Here is a 19,887-nt window from a genome sequence, read left to right on the forward strand (position 1 = left end):
AGAAATCTTTATAATTTAACTATGCTGCATGTAGATCGCGTAGTAATTTTAATTTAGCAGTTAACTTTATGGCTTAACTCGTCGGAATCTTAATTATGTATGCAAGTATACACTTCACTGACAATCATTTTAACTTAGATATACAAATACAAGTCAAATTATACATTTCAGTAATAATATTATTCAAAATTTTACGAGCTACTTCAACTGATATACCGGCATACATCCGATATTGTTTTCGATAGAAAATGGCCGAAGAGTTCCGAATGACACTTATCCAAACATTCATTTTGTGGGAAGATTCGGCGAGCTTTAACTAGTGAGACCTTAAAACGAGATATCAAATACCTTTTCCTTTAATAAGAGTGAACATACAGGTGTATAAGCGGAAACAAACAAACAATTCACGTAGATTTCAGAATTTATTTTACAAGACAGGAAGAGGGTTAGTAAGGGAATTATGAATATACATATTACATGTACTAAAGTGGGTGTTGCTTTCTTTGATTTAAGATACGATCTTGTAGATTGTAACTAAACAATGCTCATCGCGAGTTAATTATTTCACTACGAGCACATATTATCAAGTTTAACTTAGAGAAAAACTGCAGGCAATCATGATATGCATGTCCGTATGTTACACTTATTTTGTTAACATGCATTCCATTAAAAAGTTATGCTCGAAAACTTACCATTATCAAAATCTGCACAAACGCATCTTTAACAAATTCGTGCTAAAATAATGTTCCAAATTTTGTTTTGATGTTTCTCTTAACAGTAATTACAACTAACACCATATATTACAGCCAATTAATAAACACTGTTGTTTGTAAGCACTTTCTTCGCAATTTAAACTCCTAAGTCATTTTTTTTCATAGCATGCTGTTCAGTTAAGACCCGCTCTGGTGTTCTTATCTGGGATAAAAAGATTGACGTCGGCGCCACCACCATCCTCGCTTACTTTCCCTGAAAAGTGATAGAGAAAGAGATAGAGAAGACAAAGGTTGTTAAAATATTACTCTGTTGAGTCTGAATATCATTTCCTACTACACGGATAAATTGATTGGGTATTCTTTTAAAACAGATTTAAGGAACCAAAACGGAAAATGTCATGATGATAGCTCTAGAAATACGTTTTATACGTTATAACAAGTAAGAACACGAATTACGTTGTCAAAACAAAAGTATGTTATTTATAGGCATATCTAAAACATCCGTACCAACGAAAGCATACAATTTTAGATCTTATGCGACTGTCGCATTCCCATATCCATCAGTAAAAAATTACAGCGTGCCGTATTTAAGAATACACATCACGCTACTGTCGTGTGTTTTTTTCAAAGCCGTATCTGCATAGTAGTATTTGTTAAATGCTACATTTTACAAATCTATGATTTTTCAAGATTTTACTAACATTAACTTACCATTCAGTAATACATTTTCTAAGGAAGAAACGATTTTGAATATATTCAGTTGCTGAATAGTGTTTATATTCAAGACAATGCTCCAAATCATTAATGCGATTGATTTGTGACGTCATTACCGAAACTATTATCCGATGAAATGTCGTGAAAAATCTCATTGCAGTTTCAAAGCTTAAATTTGAAACGGAGTGTTTAAGCATGGAAATAATCAAACGAGGCATATAATAAAAGAAACATAACGATATAGTTCTTTCTGACGACCTGCATCACGTCTTGTTTGGTGTATAAACATGCGAACTGGACGTGATACGGGACTTCAGAAAAGCGTCCTGTCATAATAGCCCTTATATATTATAACATAGAACCTCTAATATGAAAAAAAGAACTTTTATGAATTAAATAATACTTTTTAACAATCAGGTCGCTTGAAACAGACACTAAGTATGTTGTTGAAATGGGACTCACACCGTCGTTGTTATAAACCATAAGTTAATATAATGACGTATAATTATTGACCTTCCACGTTTGTCTTCATCCTCCTGACGGAAGAGCAGCGCACAGAGCATTGCACAATTCTCTTCATTCTCGCAGTTGGCAAAACAGTTCTCGCATTCTGGATTTCCTTCACAGTCGAATTCTTCGCTATCGCTATCACCAGCCGCCCGGACCTTAAAAGTGGTATAGAAACAGAACCAGTTGTAATACAACAACAAATGTTTATCAACAGGTTGCGATTAACCTAACATCATAATTGAAAATATCTTTGACGCATTGTTTGCGATATCGAAACGGATCGAAACTAGATGCAAACTATTAGCCAGCCGTGTTCCTTTCTTACCTCTGTATCTCTGAGTTGACCATCTAGCGCTCTTTCAACCGCTTCTATGATCTCTTGTTCGGTCAGTTCATCTGCAATATAATCATTTACATCTTTGATCCTTTTCCGACAAATGTCAAGTTTGTAATTTCGGCGAGAGGCAATAATCTTATTTCATATCGTGTCACCGTTCAACGTTGGGAATAGCTTGCTATGTTTAACTTCTATTTCCGATAACTTAATATCAAAATATTTGTTTGTCGAAGGTTGTTTTCTTTGGTTTCATTGGATTAACATAATGGAGTTTCATTGAATTATCATAATGGGACAAAAACGGAGCCAATAAGACAGCACAGACACCATGCCAAGGTCAACGGAACCATTTCATCAAGAGCCCTACGAGCGGCTTTGTACCAAGGCGATTTTGTCGACAATACAGTTCGTAGTTAAACGAATAATTGTTTTTGAAACTAGTCAAACTTTTATCATACAACTTCGAACATCCACTGGTACTGTAGAATTAACATAGGATAGATTCGAACGCTGGCTTGTAGCTGTTTGGAATAGGCGCACGAGAGTTCCAAATGCTGTTTTTAACATGGTTTAGCAATAGCAAGGAAACGTCTGTTTATACTTATTTTACTTTTCCATTAAACTCATGTATGCATACTTTTGAAATATTTTGATACATGGACTTTACAAACCTTTTCAACTATGAAAAAGCAATTCGGTTTACTTTTGATTGACAATTCAATTGAATGAATGTATGATTGGTCTGTTGTTGTGTTTGTATTTGTTGTAATTATTCATTTGTTCCGCTAGTCCAATGCTTTCTCGTTTGAGCAGTTGCCGTGTGCCTCTAAACAGATGCTACTTTTGAAGTTTTCACTACTGGGCTTGTCCCTGCAGTAGTAGTAGTTATTATTATTATTATTATTATTATTATTATTATTATTATTATTATGTAACATTATTATTATTTTATTTTTATTTTATCAAATATACAACAAACATAAAAGACATCATGCACATATAGCATTCCTCTTTGAAATCGTATTATTATTAATAAGTCATTTGATAACGATCTTGATGCATCGTCGCTGGTGTTAAAATTATGATACAATCAAGAATTATTTTTCATTTTTGATAAAAAAAGAAGAAAGAGTCAAACAAACCGTCGGCCCTCACAGAAGGAAACGATAAAAAAACCGACACGAATAGTCCAAATACAAGAAAACGAAGCATTTTGTCTAATCCGGATGAATGAGCCAAGAGATCATTCACGCCGCCTTATATGCAATATTTTCGGTTAGACCGATCTGGCTGGGTGCATTTCATCCTCAAGCAGGTAAGTGAAATCTAAACGCTAATGGAAAATGTGGTAGATGACATTAAGATAAAGAAGGAGGCAAGCGGGGGCAGGTAAGTGTGCTTTTTCTGAAAGGCGCTTGTGAATTTCCAAATGAGATGTTTTATTTTTGCTTAATGACTGTTGTTTATAGTTGTTTTACACTGATCGGACGTGCGAAATATGATAAATTGTTAAAGTTAAAAACGAACTCTCAAGGTTATCTGTGAAATATTTGAAATATTGATCTTTTCCTCAAGCCAACTTGTTTCACCAAAACAATAAACCTTTTTATCCTTGTAGCCTTTTTGGAAAATCATTCAACTTAACTGTGATCTTAGAGTGGATCATGCTATAACTGGCTTCCAGATTAATAAAGTACAGAGGTTTACTAATAGAAGCTTTAAAAACATTGATGTAAGTTATTCTTAGCATGACTTATAGAACTTAAAAACATTTATGTAAGTGATTTTAAGCATGACTTTCTCTCTCGTCTAAGGACTCTAGACCAAGCAACTGATGGTGCAAATTGGATGTGTAATGATTTTATTGTGGAATGTTGCAAACAAAGATTCCCTCCAGTTAAACAATTAAAGAAATATCAAAAAATATAGGCGTTACTGTTCTTAAATGGAAACAAATGAAGCAATATTTTCTGAATGGTGTTAATGGTTTTTATTCCAAAACTCTCAACTTTCTGTAAATTAATATCTACTTTTGTGTGAAAACAGAACACTAATAATCACTTAACTAATTCATATTAAAATTTATGTGGAACGTCTTAAACAGAAATAGCCATAAACACTTCAAGTGACAGGGTTATTGCAAAATTCAGGGCTTTAACAAAATACATATTGATACGCAGACGTTTGTGTCATTCCTGATATAAGATAAGAGAATCCTTATTTTCAAGACGGGTAAATGCTTACAAGAAGCATTAGCTCAATGAGCTTTTTCCCGACATTCTCGTGAATGGACTTGTTAAATTCGTACCTATATGCAATTAAAAGTAGGTCTGCCACAATATGCCAAATACCGTATTGCAATATATTGCAATATCCAAAACCCATATTGAAATTTATTGCATGATATGGCAAGATCTTATGAATTGAAATAAAATAGGTCTTCTGTTACTTAAAAGTGCATTTTGATAGTACATATAAAATAAAGGCATCAGTACATAAAATGGGAACATTTATTTTCAATTTAATCTTTTGCACTGATCTGTCATTGAAACATTCAAATGATTATAGAAACAGTTGAGGTAAAACATTGACCAAAACTATCTTTGGAAAAATGTTCCCATTCAACGCTTTTTTCGTTGGGATTTCGAACGAATTCACTCTCACGGACGTCTGCCATTGTTATGAAATTATTGATAGTACGATATAATTCGAGGTGTACCAAATTTGCTGGCCGTACTAAAGTGCAAAATTTGATTTAAATAAACAAAAAATATAACTCTAACGTGCGTATTTATGTACTTTTATGTGAGGGTTTATCTACATTTAATGAAATACTATTAGAAAACATTTGTTTCGAATATATGACTTATATATGACTTATATATATAAACACACATTGTTTTATTAACTAAAGTGATACACATATATAAGTTAAACGACAACTCAAGTGCATACAATTGGTCGGTATATGCAATACGCCAAATGAAATAATCCACATTAAAATCAAATCGGTTTTTGGTGTATCCGGGTGTCACTCATTACGAGTAATTTGGACAATAACCTTTTATCTCCAAAAAGGTTTATACTATTGGTTTGTTTACTGGGCTTGTTCGTGTGATATTCTATGTATAATTGTATCCGGCTTTTGTTATTTTAAGTGCTTGTTCATCTTGTTGATCTTTGATAGTTTCAAAATGCTGTGAGAAAACTCATTTGTTTGTCTGTTGTAGCGTATGATTATAACTAGGATATTGTACTGAATAAAAAAGAATCGTCGTTTAACTTATATATTCAATTAAAACGCCAAAATCATTGAGACGAATGTTTGAACGTTGAAATTGAAACGTAGCTATTAAACCAGTGTAATAAGCAATAAATGAAAGAAAAACAAACAACTTTAAACTCAATATTACCGATGTTAATTTGACAAATGAAAGAAAAACAAAAAACTTTAAACTCAATGTTACCGATGTCAATTTGACGGTACACACACGCACGCACCCACGCACACACGCAAGCACGCACGCGCGCACCTACGCACGCACGCACACACACACACGTTTTTTTTTCTTGTAGTATCATAACAGTCAATTTCAACTACTCTGTTGAACATCTCGCCTTAAATCCTTATTCAATCTAATAACCACAATTGTAACTCATAGTCACACTTGCCATATACAACTCTTAGCCGTCATTTTCACACTGACAAATAGATACAACATTTCCCCCAAAGTCTAAGAACGACAGGTATACATACGTATGGTAATAAGTCCTTTTATTTTATAAATGCTGTATTTAACAGGGCCATGCGGGTTTTCCATGGTGAGGGTAAATATAGTACCAATGCTGCATTAATAGGGGAAATGGGGTGGTTGCCAATTGAAGTCCGACAGTGGAAATCTATTTGTACGTACTGGTCGACCCTTTCCACGGCTCAATAAATGTATTGCACTCTGGGCTGTTGCAAATGGGAGTAACTCATGTCGTAACTGGTTTTATTTATTGAAGCAGAAACTATGCTCTCTGAACCTGGATAATTATGGCAGTAATAACACCGCTATACCTAAACATGTTATTTTAAGTAAAGTAGAGGAGTTGTTGCTGCATCAGTTTGAGCAGGGTTGGTTGGCTCAGACTAATAGAAGAATTGGTACAGGTAGAGCGCGCAACAAATTGCGTACATACTAGGGATGGCAACGAGTACCCGAGTACTCGAGTACTCGATCGAACGTCCGAGTACTCGAGTACCAAATCACTACTCGAGTACTCGGAAAAAAAAATCTATAAAAATCACCAAATACACGATTTACAGACAAAATATCAGATCTGGTTAGTTGCCAAGAGGACAATTTACGGTCCCTCTAATCCCCGCTGTGTACACAATTGACCTCAATCAATTAGTTGACAGTTGCTATGATAGTTGCAAACTGTCAACAAAGGACCCCTATTTCAAATTAAAACTGATGTCAATTAGCGAAGTTTTGATAGCGGTACTTTCACCTACACAATTCGACCGTTACGAGAATTGATTTTTTAATGGGCGCATTTTAACTATTTTTGCAATGATTATCACAATTGATTGGTTGATATTAAATCAAGAATTATGAATATTAATGAGGTAAACAACAATTACACAGTACGAAAAACTATAATTTAAAAAAAAATATTGTAGAGTAAACAACTCAACAACTGAACTTCGTATTGAATATTTTTATGTATGCTATTAATTTTCGTTCATTGTAATTCTGATTGTTGTTCATTTCTGCAGTGCATTCTTGTATAAAATGAAACGAATAAGACAAATTAAAAGCCTGAAACAACATTTGTTTTCTTTTTATATCATTTTTTGTTAAAATAGTGAAAATACGTAATGAAAGTTTACTTTAAAGGTGAAAATGACCAATAATACGACCAACGCACAATATACGTCATTAACGATACATGAATACACAATCTTGTCTTTGCGAACACATATTCATTTTTTCCGAGTAATCGAGTACCCGAGTACTCGATCGAACGACCGTCCGAGTACTCGAGTATTAATTTTACTACTCGTTGCCATCCCTAGTACATACTGTTTGTTGAAAACTGAATTTGGTACAGAAAAATATTGTAAAATAATCATGCCGCTGCAGCATAGGTCGACGTTGAGTAAATGTAAATGTGGTGTAGCTCCTCTGCGAATTGAAACTGGCAGATATGAGAACCTACCTGTTGAAGCTAGAAAATGCCCTTTTTGTGATACTGTAGAAAATGAGTCTCATGTTAGCCTTGATTGTAGTGCATATGATGATTAAGGGACAATGCAGGAAAAAGTGAGTGCTGCTTTCAACTTCCCCACATTCGCATAGAGCAGAAATTATAATGTTTTTACAAAACAGGTGATAGTTAAGGGCACTACAACGAGTTTGGAGTACCTGCAAGCGACGGCTACCGTTGTAATAGTATGGAGGGCAGACTGAAGATTGATTAGAAATAGATTTCTTGAAAGAAGCAATAGAAGGGCTGTCCCGCACACCCCGAGAAAGTTCATTCCATGCACGTACAGAAGAAGGAAGGGAAGAGGAAAAGTAAGAACTGGTACGTGACATAACCGTTCTTGTATTAGATGCATTGCGTAGTGGATAATTCCGAGAACCAACAGTTTGGGGTGTAAGGGATGATAAATACTCAGGTACAAGGCCGTTGTTCATTTTATAGAAGAGCCATAGTTTGTGATTGAGTCGTCTTTCTGAAAGAGTAGGCCAGCACAGTTCCTTATGAAGAACATAAATAGATATTAGCTTTGTAGCCCCACACACGATTCTACCGGCCTCATTTTGGATCTTTCGAAGTTCATTTTTTTCGTAGTCTGTACAATTATCCCAGACTGTATCAGCATATTCAAGAATTGGGCGAATGTATGAAAAAAAGATATTTTCTGTCCAAACGGAATTTTATCTTTCGCATGATGCATATGCGTTTGAGAGCTTTACTTCTAGTGCTGCCATTTTATAAATAACGCCAATAAACACATTAAATACAAAATCGGACATATGAATACTCGTGTATTTCAAAACAACCACGCCATTACACGCATCAATACTCGATGTTAAAATTTCATAAGATAAATGGGGTTATAGATATGTCATATTATATGTTGTGTGCCTTTTAACTTATTTCAACAGGTAAAGTTTCTCATAAAAGTCCCTCACACAAGGGTATACAACCAAAGAATTATGTTTCCTCGGTTGTAAGGTTGGAGTAGATTTCGCAGTCCCTCACACAATGTTATACAACCAAAGAATTATGTATAGTCGGTTAAAGGGTTAATGAAGATTTCGCGGTCCCTCACAGAACGGAAAGCAACCATAGAATTATGTATAGACGGTTAAAGTGTTAAAGTAGATTTCGCGGTCCCACACAGAAGGGTTTCAAAGAAGTATGAATCTTCGGGTAAAAGGTTAAAGTAGATTTCGAGGTCCGTCACACAAGGGTATACAACCAAAGAATTATGAATCCTCGGTTAAAGGGTTAAAATAGATTTTGCGGTCCCTCACAGAAGGGTATACAACAAAAGAATTATGAATCCTCGGTTAAAGGGACAGTGTAGATTTCTCACACAAGGGTATACAAGCAAATAAATATGCTTCTCCCTACTCAGATAAGTAGATCCAAATATTTGACCATATTAGAAATTCTTATCTTGCCCACGGGCAAAGATAAAACAAGTACCCGTATGGAACTTTTTTTAAATGATCATCACGTTGTAATTACCTCCCTTGTTGAAGACTGTCGTCTGTAACATCATAGAAACCTTGTCTTATGGCAATATTTAGAATGCTAATTAATTATTTCTCGCTTCAAATGTCACCATAAAAATGTGTTCACGCAACTTTCAAGAAATAAGGCTAAACTCCCTCTGGACTATTTAAAAACCGATTTGATAATTAACAATCTAAATCACTGCGCGCATATCCATGACAACCACGAAATATCGCATATACATACGCGTGTATTTTCACTGCGCATAAAAGAGTTCCGGCAAACATACTTTTTTACTTAATTTTGTATAACTGAGGTGGGACAAAAAGCATCTTCCAAAGTCGCTCGGGTAAGATAGGTTCATCCCAACCCTCGCGCATGGTGTTTTACGGTAACTCAGTAGACCTCGTTTCCGCAAAACACCCTACGCTCGGGTCGGTATGAACCTTTCGTAGACTCTCGGCCATGGAAGATACTTATAATCCTCGGATAAAGGGACAATGTAAATTGCGGGTCCCTCACACAAGGGTATATACACAAAGAAGTATGTATCCCCCGTTAAAGGGTCAATGTAGATTTCGGATCCCTCACACAAAAGGTTTACAACCTAAGAATTATATATCTTCGGGTAAAGGGTCAATGTAGATATAGGATCCCTTACATAATGGTGTATAATCTAAGAATCATGTATCCTCGGTTAAAGGGATAAAATAGATTTCGCGGTCCCTCCCATAACGAAAGAATTATGTATGTATGTATGTAGATTTTGCGGTCTGCCACAGAAGGGTATACAACCATTGAATTATGTATCCTAGGTTAAAAGGTTAAAGTAGATTTCGCGATCCCTCACACAATGATGTACAACCAAAGAATAATGCATCCTCGGTTTAAGGGTTAAACAATATATCGCGGTCTTCCACATAAGGGTATAATAACCAGAGAATCATGTATGCCCTGTTAAATGGTAAAGGTAGATTTCACAGTCTCTCACTCAAGGTTATACAACCAAAAAATTATGTATACTTGCGGAAAGTATGGAAAAGGTAAGAGTAAACAAAATATAACATGCAAATAATAATATGTTAAAGTGTCTTCCTGCAGATTTACACAGAAAGAAGAGAAACGTTTCATTAAGTTTACTTGGTTTAGGTTTTTAGGCATATATAGAAAGTAATCTTTTCATTGCATCATAGATTTTTCTTTTGTTTCACTGTGTTGACCGTTGTTCTACTATCGTAGAAGGACTATAAATGATATCACGATAATATAAAAGTATTTTAGGTATGAACAAATTTGGAAACTTTATATACAAAAACACCTATTAACCTGAACATTCTGAGACATGTTTTGTTTTCATAACGAGCATTTATTTCTGCGTCTGTTTTCTTTTGTGAATCTTATTTACAAAAAAAAAAAAACTAAAAAAGGGAATTGTAATTGCTCTTTTATGCAAGAATATTGTTTTCTTTAAATGCACACAATGGCAGGAATGGATAAATTTGCTATTTGATAAATCAGTTTGTTGATTTGCTGTCTTAAAGGCAAGAAAAAACAAGTATTTGATTAAAATTATCGCCACTTTTGCTAAACTTCTGTTGAAACTTGGCAGACATAACAACATTTGCATTTTTTAAATATGTAACCTCTCTATAAAGAGGATTTTATAGAACGCGTTCATATTGTTTTAGTATAATATGTGTAATATTTACATTCTTAAGAGCTTTTGGGTTGATAGAAAATATCTGTAAGGGAATCACATTAAACCCATTTTAATTTAGTAAAATCAAGATTAAATAAGAAAATCGGCTTAATAAAATAAGTTACTAAGGTGTGTTACGCTTAAAACCCTTCGGGAAATTGGGGCCTGAATAAAGGAATACAAAGAGTCGACGGCGACTAACAATCCAAGCCTGTACAATGCACATAAGTTAATTAATCAAATAAAAGAAACGCCAATACCACATGTATCAATACAAGAGGATATTCATTTCCATTTATATTTGCAAACTTTGACATTGAATCAAAGGGCATTGCTAGAAAGCACGGAACATCATTTTGCTTGCCTTTAAAATATGATTTTGCCAATTTGTTGTAAAGGTGAAATACAACATGCCGTGGTGGTAGTCTCCGTTCAGATTGGAATAGTAACATGCTTTGTACCACCAGCCGCCTTTTTCTTCCTTGGCACAGTTATGTAATTGATTAATGTCCATATCGTGATCGTACGTGCTGAATTTTGACCCGTTGATGTCGAGGTTCATTGGATACACTAAAATGAAATAGTATAAGAAATAAAGCATGCATTATTTCGCGTGGGTCGCGAGGTATATTTTATATTTGTAGACTGATCATATAGCAGTCCCCAACCCAACGTGAATTGTCCGTCAAGACCAAATAAACGTGTTTGTAATGTTTGCATCGGTATGATATTGAAATATTCTTCCTCTACACATAAACCATATTAAATAATCCCCAAACATAATGGGATGAGGAAGATCCCATCACAAGTAAAGCTAAATATTTCTGTATATCCCGTTTAATAGACCACACAAAGTGCTAGGCACAAGCTTTTAACCATCAGCCATTGACTGTATAATCTAGGAATATTTATATTGGTGCCAGATAATATCCCGACACAACCTATTTTCGACCACATCCTGTTTTCAACCGCCCACTGAAAAGATGTAAAACACTTCGATTGCACGAACTGTCAGAGAACTTCATTTTAAAAAAAAGACTTCATTTGTATTTGAAACAACACCAGTTAGTCATTTTTAATTAATGCCATATTAAACCATTGACTAAGAATAATTTTACGTGTAAAACACTTGTTTGAAATTGTGTTGTTTTCGTCTGCCAGATTTAACATGACTACCAGGGCCAAAAACCTATGCCCTTCCGTTTTCTAAGTATAGTGCACAACATTACAAGCGCACCAAAATAGGGTACATTGCTTATACTAATATTTATGAATTTTATCTACAGGTAACTTAATTGAAACATAATTGACTCTCATTTATCATAACTTTATACACATTTTAGCCTAGGCAGGTCATATGAGGGTCATTCAGACTTTGGCCAGTGATACCAGCTAGGATTCATGATGGGTGCATTTATCCGTTTGTATCCATGTTGAAGCCATTATTATGATACATTCCTTTGCCGCTCTTGTGGTGATCAGTAACTTTAAAGCGACAGTATGGCAAATATGTAAATATTTAGTTACAACTTAAATATACTTTGAAACAGCTAAAACAAGTTGTACAAATTAACAACTTTAAAATGAAAAATACTGTGCACAAACTTATGTTGTGAAGTATAGTTCAAGGTCAAACAGATTGTATCGAGGTCAACTTACTACAACATGTGATAGCTGCCATTTTGGATGCAAAATGTAAACAACAGACGATTGATACGCATTTTTTAAAGATTAATGATTGTTTTGCTTGATACACCCTTTTGCTCCGTTAGAAAAACTTCAGAGTATCGAGTTACGGACGTACACACGGTCAGTTTCATAAGATAACCTACTTGCATGAGAGCCAACTCTGCTGCCGAGTTGCGCCGTGTAATCTGGCCCTGCTGCTACGCTGAATGGACGATAGATATCGAACGACTTCGTGCCGTTAACTATGTCAACATCAACACGCAGTTCATTGAGATCTCCCCTGGTAGTAAACTCGCTCAGCAGTTGTAAACCTGAACGTAGGAATACCGTTAAATCATAAACCGCTTCAGGATCTGTCGTTATTTTAGCATGAAACAGACAAAAATAATAGAATGGACAAGCTTTAACACACGCGCGCACGCACACGCACACGCACGCACACGCACACGCACACTCACACACACACACACACACACACACACACACACACACACACACACACACACACACACACACACACACACACACACACACACACACACACACACACACACGTTTATTTATGTATTATACTAAGATCTATGGCACTGCAGAATTGACTTTCTGCGTATTCATAACCAATTAACGGGATTGATGACACGTTATAAAAAAAGAGAAATATACTTTATGTTTATATTCAGTTGATGAGATAGTATTTAAGTTATCATGTGCACGAAACTGATTTTGATAAACATTTTTATCCTGTCATTTGCATACAGATCGGTCCATTAACAAGGTGCCGTGTAAAATTTAGTTTATTTGGATAGAAGACCACGTGATGTTTATCGACAGTCAGGTGGTCATGTGACCGCGAAAACGAACTTCTTTTCTATTCTAAAATGTCATAGGAAGGGCACAAATAATGTTTCAGTATCATATCAATAGTCCGCCAAGGAGCGACCTCAACAATCACTCGCCCATAAAGTCCCATCACCCTGCATAATAATGTCACTGGCAAAAAAATCTGCTAGAAAATCTACATGTGGTGTAAAAATCTTACCCCACCCGCAAATGCTGAAAATTGTGCAGCATTTAACTACAGGAATTTGACTCAGTGTTTGGTCTTAAATGATATATTAAAGTCATTATATTACCAAATACTGACAAAAACAACAATTTCGAACAGACTGGTCACTAATACAATCATTAAAGAAAGGACCGGCACTACGGACGTGTCCAAAATCAGGTAAGTCAATTTTGATCTCTGTTTTCTTTTACACAACCGTCAGAATCTAAACATACTGTAATTTTTTGATAAGCTCCATTCATAACCTTTGCAATGATATACAACATCATCAACAACAACAACAACAACAACAACAACAACAACAACAAATGTTAATGCATTCAGGCAATCATGGCTATAGCATACAAACAGATTACGAGCAAACAGGTAAAATTTAGCGAGAAGCATTAACAAATGTGAACAAAAAGATAAATGACACTTCTTTCGCATTAAGAAATCGAAGTTGACCTTGTTTTCGATTGGCCGGGCCTAACGAGAATACAATCGAAAACAAGGTAACGTCTGTAGTGATTACATGAATATTTTAACCAGTTTGTTAAAAAATACGCTATTGTGAAATACATAAATGTAAATAGTAGATGAAAATTTGAACAATGGAATGAAAGGAAAAGTTTACGTTAAAATGTCGACGTATAATCGGCGAGATGTTTTGGTTTATACTTTAAATTCACCATACTGTGTTAATTTGTCATCACTCACCTAACTAAAATTCACCATACTTTGTACCGAAACCTTCTTCATAGTCTGCAAATGGTCTGAAGAAATCCACAGAACCATTGAATCTGTTCTGGAATACCTAAAATGAACGCACAAAAGGTGTAAGTTTAATTATGGTTTTGGATCCCGTATTTATTCTATGTATATTAAATGTTATGAGTCATTCATTCAAACAACACATTCTATATCCAAATGTATAAGTATGTTAGCCCCATAAGTAGCAGCCTTTTAAAATGGTGCTGTCGTTGTTGTTGTTGTAGCTTTACTGTTCAGTATCACGTATACCTATAGACGGTGTGGATGGTACAACAGTACATATTACATTTTCCTTTCTCTCACTAATGAGATCGAGGGGGAAGGGGTTCATGACCCCTCAAAATGGACATTAGTCCTGATTTGTACCTACGACCATCCGTATTGATTCTATGTTAAACGTCCGGTTCAAGTTTCATAAATTTTCTACCCGAATAAGGTGCCATATTAAAATGCATATCACAGATACTCACGATCCAGCCGCCTCCGTCGGTCTCAAGGTCACAGAACAGCTGAACTCGTCTACGGCTAATAGGCGCGTACACCGAGTACACTCCTGATGATGAGCCAATACCGAGCCTCATTATGTCCAAGCAACTATGGGGTTCTGCTGGCAAAATGAATGCTTTGCATGACAATTGCTAAAATACTTTTTAATAATACTATAAATATGGAAGCTAAAGGGACAAGCTCAGTTGCCAGAACTATTATTTCTTATGTAAGCGATCCGGGCTTTATTGTTAATTTTGTCTATCTCATGTTCGTGCCGTTGACATCTTATTGAGAGTGTTGCTATAGTTCCATTATAAGTAATTGATGACAAATTTACCTGTCTGGTAGGATATAGTTTCGAAATTGAAACCTGGCAACTAAAAGGAATTCTTGGTCTAGATTTAATGAGAATATATACCCTGTGTTGGTTGAGGGGCAGTCGTGGGTTGCGTCGCTGTAAAAGAGAATAACATATTTTTGAAGTATAACCTTGCTGGATATGAAATTGATATTGTTAAAAATTGTATCATTTGTCAAGTCTTAGAAATATATGTGACAAAAGGCAAATCCATGTATAATGTAACGATATTTTAATTCGTCCTTTTTATGAACAAAATGCGATTACTAATAATTAGTTTTCTAAATTATGATTTTTTGGCGTAAAACGCTATCCTAAATATCGGAAATTTAGCTTTTAGCTTATTATGGTCGAAATTCGTAGTTTGGACTAGCTGCTTTTACTCGCAAGAAATGTATTTGTCTTTAAAAATATGTCATTTTGCATCACAGAAAACATCAAGTGTACACACTCATGGTCCGAATGCAGCATGAGAAGAAAGTGTATCATCTTGTCATATAGAAACAATAGCACGTCCCTCGCACGCTACATACTCGTATGCAATATAGAAGTGTTTGTAGATTTACTCACGGCATCTGTTACACGCCATGGGACAGGTGACCTCTGCGAGAAGGTCGTCATGACAAAGATGCGGATTGTTCCGGCAGCCAAATACATCCAAGTCCACGCACTCACCGGAAACCGAAACCACGTGCAGGATAAGTGCAAAATTTAATACAACGGCTGTAAAGAAACATCCATTATGGACAAACTGCATGTCCTCATATAATTGAAGTTAAAACATTCCGACATTAAGCACTGGTGTAATGCGAAATGGTAGCGATGGTTATAGGTGTATGTTGCGTATCTATTTTTATTAATACCTGACATATTCATGATGTATTATTGTAACACAATTTAACTCAAACAACGACTTACCTTCTGTTTTCAAAGAAGCCATAGCTGTTGTCCCTTGCAAGTTCGTTTAGAAACTGAATATTTAGCTGTGCATATCTGCTCCGTTATTGGCATATTTGGTCTCATCTCAGATAAGAGTTTTGAACTACATTTTGTAACCTTAGTGAGTAAAACCACTATTATCATGACAATTAATTATATCATGTCTTCTATAACGGGCTCACACCTTCGGTAATAATTAGACTACATTTAGTTTGTTTTTACTTCAGGTCATCTTAGTGACTTAATGTACAAACTCATTGGCTAACACATTGTGGACGAAATATCTGACGTCAGGAATGTGTATCGGATGAGTGGCAGAAGGCGGATCTTTAAACACCCACGAAAGTTGAACTTCTTAACAATTAAGCCTAGAACTGAATAATTGCCTATCTGTTATTTCATTGGCTGAAAATGAAGATAAGTCTTATAACCCGGGCCTTCTTTTTGCAGACTTTAAAAAGCCCTTGATAGTATTGATCATTCAATTCATGTTTAAAACTCTAAAGTATTTAAATTTTGGTAACTCTTTCAATAAATGGATATTTTTATTACGATATGCAAGCTTGAATAACTAACAACAGTCATTTACCAGATTTATTTACGATAGAACGAGCAGTAAGGCAATGCTGTCCCCTAATCCCTTATCTAACATAATATGTATTGAAATGCTTTCCATAACAATTAGAAACAATTTTATATAAAGGGAATAATAAATTAAAAGATAATGAAGAATTCAAAAACACTTTATTTGCAGACGATGCAACATTTTTTGTCAATAGTACTGAATTTTCTATTTACGCCCTTTGTAACACAATTAACAATTTTAGCAATAGTTCAGGTTTAAAATTGAATATGAATAAGTCTACAGTATTGAGGGCTGGTTCACTACGCTTCACTGGTGTGATTTTTTTTTGCCAATTAAGCAATTTAAGTGGACATCGAATCAAGCGACGACGTATTGTATTTACAAATGATAGAAACAAACGAATTAGAATTTAAACTACAAATTTAAAATTTAAAAAAGCGTTTATTCAACATTGAAAAGATGGAAAAACAGGGTTTGTAAAACACCCTTATATTTTTTTATTGGATGGAAAGCCAAAAAAGATAGCAAGAAACATTCATAACACAGGAATATTAAAAACGGATGGATTAAAAATGATCGATTTTAATATTTTCATACTGATCAACAATGAAAACAAGCTGGATTAAAAGAATACATGACGATTCCAACAATGGTAGTTAGAAAGTTCCATATCTAAAGGAATAAAGAATATAATAAATATGGTGGTAAAATATTACGTAGGGGAAAATTTTCATCAAAATATATCCTACCTAATACAATCTATACGCAGTACAGAATAAATTTCTAAAAGATATACTAACAAGTTGGACAAAGTTAAACTTAACTTAGGAAATACGTAGAACATATTTCAACGCCAGTCTCACAAATAAATTGGTATAATGAATATATAAACACATGAAAACATCTGCTATTTACAAACAATGGTACATACATACATTAACCATTTATTTAATAACACGACAAAATAATTTTACACATTTGAATAACTTAGAATGCAGTACAATATACCAAACACAGATTCACTAATTTCAAGCATACCAGATAAATGGAAACGTACGTTAATAAACAACTATACAAACATGAGTCAAAAAATAAGTTAATTGGCAAAATATAAGGAACCAAATATGAATATAAAAAATATATGAAACAAACCAATAAAGGAGTGGTAAATAAACCTCAAAATAAATGGGATAATATATTTAAAGACCTCGACTGGAAATCAATATATTTAAATCCAATTAAATGTACTATAGACTCAGAGCTTAGAGCGTTTCAATATAAGTATATCAATAGATGAATGCCGACTAACACATATTTATTCAATTGCAGGATCCAATCTAACCTTTGCGATATGTGTAGCATTCATATCGAAACAATAAAGAACTTGTTCTTGTAGTGCCGGCATAGTCAAGTGTTTTAGTCAAATATAAAAAAAAAACAATCAGTAAAAATGATATCCCGGAACTTTGATTATAAAACAATATAATGTGGTGTACAGCCCAAAACAGATCATTCCGTAATAACTAACTTCAGTAAATTGATAGCAAAATACTATATTTACAAATGTAGGGTGAAACAATCTCAACTAAAATACGAAAATTTTATTAAATTCGTTAAAGAAAGAAAAGAAATGGAAGCACATAAAGCCTAAAAGGCCTAGTTTAAGCCTTATATAAGTGACCCCCACCCCCACCCCAATCTGTGTACAGTACACAACCCCTGTGTATTGATCTACTTGCCTTGATCCCTCTTATCAGATCTCTGATCTGAATATCAAGCTGTGCAGTTTTGGAGGTTTTATAATAGAAATGGACCCGAAATGTACCTGAGCCAATAAACGAATACACGGGAAATTGGCCCCTACTGTGACACCAGTGCAATTAGCAAAAGATGCACAGCAGGGGATTATCATGCCAAACATTCCTTAAACTAGGCCTTTTTACTAAATTCAAACTCGGAATCAAATGGAATCGATTGGTCTTATTATGTATATTTAAGTCACAAGGATATATCAGTAAATAGAAGCCGGCGTGTCTAAATTTAAAATTTCGCATATATCTAAGTGAACAAGCTGCAAACGTGCGTTCGTAACTTCGGTTTTCTATCGGTTAAAAATATGTTAGACTAAGATCTTAATATAAATAGGCCCAAGCGGATTTAAATGTAACCTTAATTTGGTTGGAAGGGCAAAACGTCGTAAAACAACAAACATTGAACAATTATTAAAATGACGTCATGCGTGATTGTTGGGGTAGGCGCCAAGGCGTAGAGAATATAGAATTGTTCTCAGCTCCTAGGCTACAGTAACAGCGAAAGGGTTTGAGCCTTGATTTCATGTCAGCTTATAATATTTTAAAGTGACACTCTTATTCAAAATTAATACATATACATGTTTAACAAAAATATTTTTTAGTGATAAACCATTACCTTCTTACTAAATAATGCATTTATGGAAAATATTAGTTACTGCTAACAAGATTGTAACCGTGTATTTAATAACTGTAAACGCATTAATATTAAATGATTGGTGAGTGTTAAAAGATGAACTGTGATCTACTATCGTCTCACGAGGTAGAAAAACAGTGTTTTCTGCATCTTTCTTTCAATTTAAACACAGTATCCTTCGTTATAACCACTGGTTTCGACATTTTTTCATCATTTTCGGTAAATTAAATCATTTGTATTAATTGTTGTAAATCTTATTTGGGAGTAAGAGTGCATATTTTAACTCTTGAAAGATTTCATTAAATATGTGTATCATATCCTACGCACCCAGAGACAAAGTTGGAACCAATCTGTTATTTACATTAACTGATATCTATGTGTTTTTTTTTTGATAACTCGCATGTAAGAGAATGATTACATGAATTAAACTTTTCATCCTTTAAATTTAATGTTAAGTCATATAACTGACGTAGAATGCAACCTCATTGGCTGATATATTGTCAATGCCAAGTCGGGCGCATGGAGTGTGTTTCGGGTGAGGGGGCTGTAGGTGAATTGAATTTCTTTATGAGTGCCTTTCTGCAATTGCATTGCCTGATAATGTATGTTGTATTCTAAATAGGCTTGGAGATTTAACGGTCGTTATAACATCCCTGTTTGAATTGAAATGACTTTAAACTTAGATAGCTATGTAATATTTAATGAAATGTTTGTTTCCACTTCCCATATCTGGTGGATTGGTGGATGGTCAAACGAAGCCACATGAAGAGATTATTTATAAAATATTAAGTCCAATCAAGCGTTTGTATACAGCATGTGATTGGTCAAAGATCTAGGTCAAAATC

General features: G+C 34.6%; 2 protein-coding genes across 2 annotated transcripts; both read right to left on the minus strand.

The window, feature by feature from the left end:
- Positions 1 to 409: 409 nt before the first annotated feature.
- On the minus strand, positions 410 to 3,486 carry LOC128205085 (uncharacterized). The gene is made up of 4 exons (XM_052906503.1): positions 3,417 to 3,486; positions 2,263 to 2,333; positions 1,941 to 2,092; positions 410 to 966 (listed from the first exon to the last, which is right to left on the minus strand). Exons 1-4 carry the CDS (start codon positions 3,484 to 3,486, stop codon positions 912 to 914), a joined length of 348 nt encoding a protein of 115 aa, XP_052762463.1. The 3' UTR covers positions 410 to 911.
- A 9,091-nt stretch (positions 3,487 to 12,577) lies between these two features.
- LOC128205144 (ficolin-2-like) lies at positions 12,578 to 16,019 on the minus strand. Its single transcript, XM_052906592.1, has 6 exons — positions 15,991 to 16,019; positions 15,643 to 15,795; positions 15,133 to 15,168; positions 14,696 to 14,832; positions 14,172 to 14,268; positions 12,578 to 12,717 (listed from the first exon to the last, which is right to left on the minus strand). Exons 1-5 carry the CDS (start codon positions 16,010 to 16,012, stop codon positions 14,176 to 14,178), a joined length of 441 nt encoding a protein of 146 aa, XP_052762552.1. The 5' UTR covers positions 16,013 to 16,019; the 3' UTR covers positions 12,578 to 12,717; positions 14,172 to 14,175.
- Positions 16,020 to 19,887: the final 3,868 nt, after the last annotated feature.

This window comes from Mya arenaria, chromosome 10, assembly GCF_026914265.1.
Source record: "Mya arenaria isolate MELC-2E11 chromosome 10, ASM2691426v1".
Taxonomy (NCBI): domain Eukaryota; kingdom Metazoa; phylum Mollusca; class Bivalvia; order Myida; family Myidae; genus Mya; species Mya arenaria.

Coding starts and splice junctions, on each gene's coding strand:
- LOC128205085 (XM_052906503.1), bottom strand. CDS start 3,486: ATGCTTCGTTTTCTTGTATTTGGACTATTCGTGTCGGTTTTTTTATCG. Junction 2,093..2,262: donor GTCAACTCAGAGATACAGAG/GTAAGAAAGGAA, acceptor ACCACTTTTAAG/GTCCGGGCGGCTGGTGATAG. Junction 967..1,940: donor GATGAAGACAAACGTGGAAG/GTCAATAATTAT, acceptor ATCACTTTTCAG/GGAAAGTAAGCGAGGATGGT.
- LOC128205144 (XM_052906592.1), bottom strand. CDS start 16,012: ATGGCTTCTTTGAAAACAGAAG. Junction 14,833..15,132: donor TGCCCCTCAACCAACACAGG/GTATATATTCTC, acceptor TCATTTTGCCAG/CAGAACCCCATAGTTGCTTG. Junction 14,269..14,695: donor CCGACGGAGGCGGCTGGATC/GTGAGTATCTGT, acceptor CGTTCATTTTAG/GTATTCCAGAACAGATTCAA.